This window comes from Populus nigra, chromosome 1 (genome assembly GCF_951802175.1).
Source record: "Populus nigra chromosome 1, ddPopNigr1.1, whole genome shotgun sequence".
Classification (NCBI taxonomy): Eukaryota; Viridiplantae; Streptophyta; class Magnoliopsida; order Malpighiales; family Salicaceae; genus Populus; species Populus nigra.
This window is the reverse complement of record NC_084852.1, coordinates 41,683,495-41,693,157: the sequence shown is the minus strand read 5'-3', so window position 1 is coordinate 41,693,157 and position 9,663 is coordinate 41,683,495. Positions and strand designations below refer to the sequence as shown.

The 9,663-nt window shown below is 36.7% G+C and overlaps 1 protein-coding gene across 1 annotated transcript; it reads left to right on the top strand.

Annotated features, from left to right (window-relative positions):
• The first annotated feature begins 268 nt into the window (after positions 1-268).
• LOC133677841 (puromycin-sensitive aminopeptidase-like) lies at positions 269-8,316 on the top strand. The gene is made up of 33 exons (XM_062099976.1): positions 269-626; positions 1,040-1,120; positions 1,246-1,290; positions 1,503-1,643; positions 1,746-1,821; positions 1,948-2,024; positions 2,359-2,472; positions 2,561-2,635; positions 2,718-2,825; positions 2,924-3,136; positions 3,243-3,304; positions 3,442-3,469; positions 3,580-3,666; positions 3,771-3,796; positions 4,019-4,082; positions 4,178-4,258; positions 4,440-4,487; positions 4,599-4,617; positions 4,782-4,786; positions 4,906-4,917; positions 5,009-5,065; positions 5,164-5,273; positions 5,351-5,431; positions 5,522-5,705; positions 6,070-6,218; positions 6,310-6,448; positions 6,576-6,722; positions 6,818-6,899; positions 7,010-7,185; positions 7,373-7,483; positions 7,585-7,701; positions 7,811-7,882; positions 8,021-8,316. Exons 1-33 carry the CDS (start codon positions 549-551, stop codon positions 8,099-8,101), a joined length of 2,946 nt encoding a protein of 981 aa, XP_061955960.1. The 5' UTR covers positions 269-548; the 3' UTR covers positions 8,102-8,316.
• Positions 8,317-9,663: the final 1,347 nt, after the last annotated feature.

The following is a 9,663-nucleotide window of genomic DNA, read 5'->3' as shown; positions in this document are numbered from 1 at the left end:
AATGAAGGGTGGTGTATTAGAAGGATTTATCGTTTAGTAATCTATTCACTAAAAAATCTATAATTTAGAAGAATCTAGATAAAAAAAAATTAGTTGTCATTCCTAGTTCACTCTACTTAAAGCTTAAGCTGTCTGTCATTTCATTTCTGTTCTATTTAGGTTTTGTTTTTTAAAAAAAAACATAACAAATCCTCTGTTTTCTTTTCATCAGATCATCAAAAAAACATCTAGGTAAATCTATCTCTCCCTTTTCTCACATTAGTTTCCATTTTATATGCTTATTATTTTTATTAGTTATTATATTTACTTTTGAAGTTTTTCTGTCCATATTTTGAATTATCCTTTTATCTATAAGAACCCTGCCAGTGTGTGCGAGCGCTTCTGTTTTTGGGTTAAGGGTTTTAGGTTCCTTTTAGTGGGTTTTGGCCATCTGGGTAGTTATTACTTCGTCAATCTTTGACTCTTTTAATGGGTTTTAATAGATTTGATCATTAACTAATAGATTCATTATAGGAGTTTATATAGGGATTTTTCTTGTCAGTTTTTAAATGGCTAGATTGATTCTTCCATGCAAAAGTTCCTGTCTTGCAAAGACCAGTCTCTTGGGTTTGATCTCCTCTGCTCCTGTGATTACTCTCATCCTATTTTCTCGTTGATTTTTATATGCATACATGTTTTTTATTTGTTGGTGTTAATTATTTAATGAATAGCTTTGATTGGTTGTTGGGACTCTCTTATGTTGTGTTGCCATGAATTATTGGCACCCAGAAGGAGCATGAAGGCTATTGATGTCTGTTGCTATAATTTGCACTAGCTTTATTAACGGTGCTACATCCTTAAAAGAATTTGTTTCCACCAGTAAGGTGTTACCTGTGTTGTTTTAAGTTCATTGTTCTATATGATTTTGAGATTTAGCTTCTTGGGTGGTTACTTTCTCTTTTACTCATTTATTCTTGTTTTGAACATTGTTGGTGATCATGTAGTAGATTTTTTGTTGTTTGTTTATATATCTTTTAATCCATTCATTTATTTCTTGCAGCTTCGAGCTACCGGTAGACCTAGTTGCTTTCAGAGTTCAGTAAGAAATATCTCGAAATACAGAGGATTCCTCAGTTCAGAGGTTCGCATAATTTTTCCACGTGTGACCTTGAAAATCTGAACGCAAGTTTTTCTATGATTATTTCGGCTTCAACTCATTGTTGTATTCCAAGTTCTGCCAATTTTCCTGACAAAATTGTTATCTAGGTTGCCTTTCGAAGGAAGTACCGGTTTTCGTACCCAGCATTATATGTAAGTTATAATTCCTTGGTTTCATCATGTCTATCTAAATACATCTTGCCAGAGCATGCGCACACCATATCCACACACACTGCACACACATTCACTCATGCACCCGATAAAGTGTCATGGAAAATTGTGTATTTTTTCCGTGATTGATTTGCTTTGATTGGTGTTTCATGCATGTATATGACCTTATTGTGCATTCCTTGACATATTTTCAGAGAGATAAGCAAGACAGAAGGAGGCTAATTTGTGCAGTCGCCACAGAGCCATTACCCAAGCAAGTTGAAGAATCCAAAATGGACGCACCAAAAGAAATCTTTCTCAAGGATTACAAGTTGCCTGACTACTACTTTGATTCAGTATGCAAAAACTTAGTAGAGTTTGGAATATAGACATCTAGGACTCTGATTTTTCTTTCTTTGGCTTTCACTTATCCTCATGTACTTGTATCCTTATCTTAGGTGGATTTGACATTTTTGCTGGGTGATGAGAAAACAATTGTTAGTTCGAAAATAACTGTTTTACCCAGAGTTGAAGGTAACTATTAAGGCCATTCTTTGCTTACAGAATTTGATCAGACATCTGTAGGAAATTTGCAAATGTTGTTCTTACAATGGCAGTTCATACCATAGCACTGGCTAATCGAACAATATTGTTGAATAGGTTCTTCTTCTCCGCTAGTTTTGGATGGAGCAGACCTGAAGCTGCTTTCAGTTAAAGTCAATGGTGAGGAACTGAAGGTATGTATATTTCACTCTTCCAGATGTTGGCTTAGCTTGTGGATTTTTCCACTTAACTATATTGGAAAGCTTTTTTGCTTTTTCGATCCTGATATTTGTCTACACTCTTTCCTATAAGAGGTTTTGATAATGTTATACCTTTTCCTTTTTTTGCATTTTATTAGTCCAAGGATGCTCACACCCAATTAGAACATTTGCCATTTTGTGATGTTTGGCACTTTATTCCTTTTTTCTCTTCTTTCTCTCTTCTTTCTTTTTTTGGGACGGGGAGGGTTTAAGATAATTTGGTGATGATTTAACACAACTTTTTTTTTTGCGCTTTTCTTTTTTCCAGAATGGAGATTATCATTTGGAATCACGCCATTTAACAATCCTATCACCACCTTCTGGTAAATTTACGTTGGAAATTATTACTGAGATATATCCCCAGAAGAACACATCATTGGAGGTACAACATATTTTCTCTCGTCCTTTTCACAGATGCTTCTTGTGATTGTTTGCTAGATTTGAAGTTGCACTATCCTTTTTCTCTTTAGGGACTTTACAAGTCATCTGGGAATTTCTGCACTCAATGTGAAGCAGAGGGTTTCCGCAAAATTACATATTATCAGGTTAATTCATAGAACCATTTAATTCTATTGATTCATACTGCTAAATACAACTTTAAAATATTTTATTTTAAAATGTTAACAGGATCGCCCTGATATAATGGCAAAATACACTGTCCGGATTGAAGCTGATAAATCTTTGTACCCAGTATTGCTATCTAATGGAAATCTCTTGGAACAAGGAGACCTTGAGGTGAATTTACCTGTTATGTAGAATAGCCTCCCCCATCCACAAAAAAAAAAAAAAAAATTAATCACCGTCGAATGTCTGCTTCTCTGGTTCTGTTGCAGGGTGGTAAGCATTATGTTCTATGGGAGGATCCCTTCAAGAAACCTTGCTATTTGTTTGCATTGGTTGCTGGACAGCTGGAGAGCAGAGATGACATGTTTGTTACCCGTTCTGGTCGAAATGTGTCACTAAGAATTTGGACCCCTGCACAAGATGTACCCAAGACAGCACATTCCATGTATTCACTTAAAGCAGCAATGAAATGGGATGAGGATGTTAGTATCTTCCTATCTAACCCATTATTTAAAAATAACATCAAACCTAACTTTTGGGTTTTAGTGTTAAAAGTCTTACCATTTTATTATGTAACTCTGCAAACAGGTTTTTGGTCTTGAATATGACCTAGATCTCTTTAACATTGTTGCTGTCCCTGATTTTAACATGTAAGTTACATTCTTTGTTTAGTAAAACGTGCTCATATAATATCCCTTTATCTTGTTTGATCTGTATAATGGTGACAAATACTGTTAGTTTCATGCACTTAAGCACTCACACTACCTTGTTTCTGATTGATTGTCAGGGGAGCCATGGAGAACAAAAGTTTGAATGTATGTCATCTAACATTCTCGAGTTCATCATCATTTATATTTGTTTATTTTATCTTCTTATTAACACCAAAAACAAATTGATCTTATCTATATGGATTTCCTTTTGGCAGATTTTCAATTCCAAGCTTGTTTTGGCATCCCCAGAAACTGCTTCAGATGCAGATTATGCTGCTATTCTTGGGGTTATCGGCCATGAGGTTTGTTATGATATAACAGAAGGAGCATATTTTTTCAAAACCTTTTGTATGATTCCGAGGAATGTATTGTTTTGACTTGAATTTTGTCTTGTTTCTATCTGCAGTATTTCCACAACTGGACAGGCAACAGGTTGGCTTAAAGTCCTCCCATTTTTTATCCTGTCTTTATGCCTGTGTTATTGCATTCTATTTTTATATGCAGAGAAATAAGATCTGTGTTGTTGCAGTATGTTTGTAGTGGATTTGTTGTTCTAGTGGCCATGGAGATAAATGTATTTTTTATTGCTTTTGTTTTATTGTGAATTACTGTATGTATTGAAACTTTAACTAAGTGATATCTGAATAAATGCAGGGTGACTTGTCGTGACTGGTTCCAGCTCAGTTTAAAGGAAGGTCTAACTGTATTTCGTGATCAGGTAGAACTCTTTTCTTTCCTATATAACGAGTGGTAATTTCATAGTCACATTAGGACCTTCTTTATTTATTCTTGAAAATCTTTCAACATTGCTAGGAGTTTTCATCTGATATGGGAAGCCGCACTGTGAAGAGGATCTCTGATGTTTCAAGGCTTCGAATTTCTCAGTTCCCACAGGTTCTTTCTTGTCCCTTTTCACAGTTTTTGAAGTGATGTCTTAAGTATTAATCTTCAGGTGTTTAAATTACTTTCACAATTATAAGTTGATACATGAGTATGCTTTCTCTATAATTTCACATGGATTCTGATTCAACATACTATATGCAAGCACTAACAAAGCTATTTTGTAATCATTCAGGATGCCGGTCCTATGGCTCATCCAGTGCGACCACATTCATATATCAAGGTATGAAATCTACTTATTTATCAAAGACCTTTTCTGTTAAACTATCTGCTTGCTTTACACTTAATTTTTAGATGTGTACTGTATTCAATGTCGCTGCCTTTTTATCCACAGATGGACAACTTCTACACAGGTTAGTTTCTGTTCTGTATGACTTATTCAGTCAAAGCTTGATGAAACACTTTGCTTTCAAGTGGTTTGGAATTTGGTCTTTTAATTTTTTTGAAATTTGGCTGTCTTTTGCAATGACATTGGGTTCATTCTGATACGGGACTTTTCACCGCCAAAAAATTGCAGTGACGGTATGGTTTGGAAATTTGTGGTTGCATCTTTTAATTTTGTTCAGTTTTCCTCCTTTCACGAGGCCAGTTACCTAATTGTTCATCTTTTGGGTTTTCTTTCTTGTTTTTCTTCGTTGCAGGTGTATGAAAAGGTATGAAAGCATTCTCATCTTGTGTATATGTGTGCATGTGTGTGGATAAGGAGCACTGTTGATGCATCAAATTCTTATTTTTGTGTATCAGGGAGCGGAAGTTGTCAGGATGTACAAAACCTTATTAGGGAGTCAAGGTTTCAGAAGGGTAGAAAATGATCCAAACTGATTCTTGTGTGATAATCAGCTGTATCATAAAACTGTGCATCCTGGAAAATTTAACCACAATTGTTTTTCGTATTTAAGGGCATGGATCTTTATTTTAAAAGACATGATGGTCAAGCTGTGACATGTGAAGATTTTTTTGCTGCCATGCGAGATGCAAATGATGCAGATTTTGCTAATTTCTTACAATGGTATAGACCTGTCTTTTATTTTCTTTGAATTACCCTCTGTTTTTTTATGCTTACCTTGGAATGTAATAAAATTACAGGTACTCCCAAAGTGGTACACCTCTGGTGAAAGTTACTTCATCTTATGATGCTGAAGCTCATACTTTCACCTTGAAGTTCAGGTATACATGCTAACTTCCTTGCGAGAGGCATAATCTTCCTTTATTAGTCTCGTGTTATGACTGACAACTCGGAATCTGGATATTCCACAGTCAAGAAGTACCACCAACACCAGGGCAACCAGTTAAAGAACCCATGTTCATTCCTGTGGTGTTAGGGCTGCTCGACACAAGTGGCAAGGACATGCCACTCTCGTCTGTGTATCATGATGGAGCATTGAAGTCTATTGCAAGTGACAGTCAACCAGCCTATAGTACAATTCTTAGAGTAACCAAGGTGAGAGCACACTGGTGAACCCATGCTTGCTTGATCTTTGCATGTTTTAGTTTCTCCTTGGATATCTTGTTAACTGCAGCTGCTTTCCAATGTCCTATTTTTGATTGTTTTGCCAGATTTTTGGTTAAGCATCAAAATGGTCTTTTCAGATTTTTCTTGGTTGGATATGTGTTACTAGTTATTCATATGAATTAGTGGTGTTCCTGGATCTACTATAAAGATGTTAGTAGTTGTGGTTGATGTTAGTTAGTAGTTATATGATGCTTTTATTGTGACTTTTATTTATTGAGATTAAAAAGAAAGGAATTTATTTCATGCATCACTTTTATTAATAAGAAGTGAATTTACTGCTGATGCTGCACAGAAAGAGGAGGAATTTGTTTTCTCTGATATACTTGAGCGGCCAGTACCTTCTCTATTGCGGGGTTTCAGTGCTCCAATCCGTCTTGAATCTGATCTCTCTGACAGTGATCTGTTTTTCCTCCTTGCTCATGATTCAGACGAATTCAACCGGTTTGTCTATCTCTAAGCATTTGTGCCATTTTTCTTACTTTAAAGTGACTGATGGAAAGGTATTTTATACTCTCTTTTTTTTTTGTTTCAGATGGGAGGCTGGACAAGTCTTGGCTAGAAAACTGATGCTCAGTTTAGTCGCTGATTTTCAACAAGGGAAACCATTGGTTCTGAACCCAAAGTTTGTGCAAGGGCTAAGAAGCATACTTAGTGACTCGAACTTGGATAAGGTATGGCCAGTGTTTTTTCCTCATCTTCCTCCTCTTGTTTGTGGGGAGGGAGGAGGTAGAAGATTCATGCACCAGAGTAGATAGAAGATGTAATGCACTAATGAGGCTTAATCTTTTTGTTATCCAGGAATTTATTGCAAAGGCAATAACACTACCAGGTGAAGGAGAAATAATGGACATGATGGAAGTTGCAGATCCTGATGCTGTTCATGCTGTTCGATCTTTCATCAGGAAGCAGCTTGCATCTGAACTGAAAGCAGAGTTTTTACGCACAGTATGGCCAGTGACCCTGGGTTTACTTTATTTGTACTTAATGTCTCCACTTCTTGATTAATCACTTTGGGTGAATGAATTTGTCATACTTCACAGGTCGAAAACAATAGGAGCTCAGAAGAGTATGTGTTTAACCATCCTAACATGGCTAGGCGTGCTCTAAAGAATATTGCCCTTGGTCTGTGTTTCTTGTCTTGGTCTTGTGTTTCTTGGCATCATGGTATTTAAAGTTTCTAGATTATAGTAACTAATTTTAGTAGTTACACCTGTCTTTTCCACCATCTGCAGCATATCTTGCATCACTTGAAGACCAGGAGTTAACTGAGCTTGCATTGCATGAGTACAAAACTGCCACAAATATGACCGATCAATTTGCAGCTTTGGCAGCCATAGCCCAAAATCCTGGGAAAACTTGTGATGAAGCACTTGCTGACTTCTACACCAAGTGGCAGGATGAATTTTTGGTGAGTCTTTTGCTGAGAGCAATTCATTTTACTTGTTTTGTCGTGCCCTGTTTCACCGAGGACAAGTATATTTGGGAAACAATGACTTCCATGAGGCTATTATATCATTGGAAGCCATTTCAAGGAACAGAGCATTGAAGTAATTTTGTTATCTCTTGTTGGATAATATGTTCTCTCTTTCTGTTAGGTTGTGAATAAATGGTTTGCCCTTCAAGCCATGTCTGATGTTCCTGGTAATGTTGAGAATGTTCGGAACCTCTTGAATCATCCAGCATTTGATCTGCGCAATCCAAACAAGGTATGCAATCATCAATAACTGTTTATGTTTGTTTGTGTGCGCACCTTCATGTGTCAATTTCGAAGTTCTGATTGAAATTGAACCCTTTGTGTGATATGCAGGTATACTCACTCATTGGAGGATTCTGCAGCTCTCTCGTGAATTTCCATGCAAAGGACGGGTCAGGCTACAAGTTCTTGGGGGAGATTGTGGTGCAACTGGACAAAATTAATCCTCAGGTTTGTTTCTATATTACATCCATGGAGTAGGAAGTGAATTGTCGTTATCACTATGCACATGGGATTGATCAGCTGTAGTTGCTTGTTCAATAACCTCCGTGGATTTCAGGTGGCATCCCGCATGGTATCAGCCTTCTCAAGATGGAAACGCTATGATGAAACCCGGCAAAACCTTGCCAAGGTAAGTAGCTGGTGCCATTTTTTCTGTGGTTGGAATAACCATCCAAAAGCATTGATGTTGCATACATCAGATTTACCTTTGAGATTTGTTATTGGCTGGCATGTTAATTTGTATCCAAATTGGCACGTTTTAATGCAGGCACAGCTGGAGATGATCGTGTCTGCCAATGGACTGTCAGAGAACGTATTTGAGATCGCCTCGAAAAGTTTAGCTGCTTAAATGCCTAAAATTCGCTGGTTGCAGTTGTTTGCCATCAGTGCTTGCGACGGTGATGTGGGACAATAAGTGTGTTTGGCACATTTGCAAGATCACCATGATAAGCATGCTGTCCTCATTATGTCTCTTCCATGGAAGAGACAGGATTCTGTAACTTTCAATACATCTTTACATGGAATATTTCGCAAAATAATACCCTGATGATGCTTTTTTCTTCATGGTTGGGTGAACTAGAATGTTACTCTACTGTCTGTAGCACTAGCATATATCTAGCTAGGGTTAGTCGAGATATTAGCATGGAATATTTCGAGTACCAATCTCCGAGACGCTTGCTTCGTCTACCACGTGTCCAATAATAACGAATCTAAACCTGGACCTAATCCCCATTCCCGATCAGATTTACTAGCATCTTCATTCATAAACACGTATCTAATCCGAGGAAGACTTGTGAAAGGAAAGGCATCATGTGGCCAAGCTTATCGGCTAATACGTGCTTGACCTTTTACTCGTCTTCTATTTGCCTACAATAATAAGCATGCATAAATGAACCGCTCACGTGGCAAGAGGGATTTGCTCAAGGATATTCGGACCTAGGGTTCAACTCTCAACGTTGTTTATAATACTTCTATCCCTGTTCGGATACTAGAAAACTTATTTTCATGTGAAAGCATTACTGTTATTGTTAAAATTCGATCTAAGAGAGATTTAGTCCTGACGTGTAAGAAATTATTTTAGAATAACTTAATTGATATCCTCGAGATGTCTCATTTCTCATGTAATTTATTGGACAAGTGGAATCCATGATTTGATGATTTTTTTCTTCTTATGGTGAAATGGGAAAATCTTTTTGGTCAAAATAAGGTTACTAGATCTTCTTGTCATTTTCATATGCCATGATGTTCCACCGCGCCATTCTTGACCGTAGTTGAAGATGAACTACAGATTATAGGTCAATGCACTTCATCACTATGGTTAAGATTTACACAATTTAATTTACCATGGATCTTATTGAGAGCCCCTGCTTTATTCCTTAGGCACATGCAAGATGTGGGCCCTTTGACATGTATCAATTGTTTAACCCGCCACGTAAGGGCTGAAAACCTAACAAGTTTCCTGGCAAAATTGATAGCGTCTTTAGCCTGAATTAGGTTTCGCTATAATAGGAAAATGGCTCATGGACCTTTCTTTGGTGAGTTGTGACCACTTCAAAAATTCTTCGAAGGCCACAGGGGTTTGTAGTTATCCCTTCTGTAACTGTGCTGGTTGTTGGAAAGTAGATGGGCAAGACGAGGAAATTTTTGATAACCTTAGTCCCCTATTCCAACTCTTTGTTGAATCACTAATGGAAACCATAGAGGAAATTGGCTTATAGAGGGAATATATATATATATATATATATATATATATATATATATATATATATATATATATGACTTCAGTAAACCTGATTCTAGCTCAATCAAATCTCAACAGTGAAAGTATATGTATTTGCATTATTATTAGTTGTTACTTTTTTTATTTTATTTCTATGGCTAAATGATATATTCTCACGTTATAATTACAGA

Bases quoted from the DNA above. Each gene is read 5' to 3' on its own strand.
- LOC133677841 (XM_062099976.1), top strand. From the start codon at position 549: ATGGCTAGATTGATTCTTCCATGCAAAAGTTCCTGTCTTGCAAAGACC. The intron at 4,259-4,439 runs GTTCTTTCTTGT...GTAATCATTCAG, and splicing joins GAATTTCTCAGTTCCCACAG to GATGCCGGTCCTATGGCTCA. The intron at 6,723-6,817 runs GTATGGCCAGTG...CATACTTCACAG, and splicing joins AAGCAGAGTTTTTACGCACA to GTCGAAAACAATAGGAGCTC.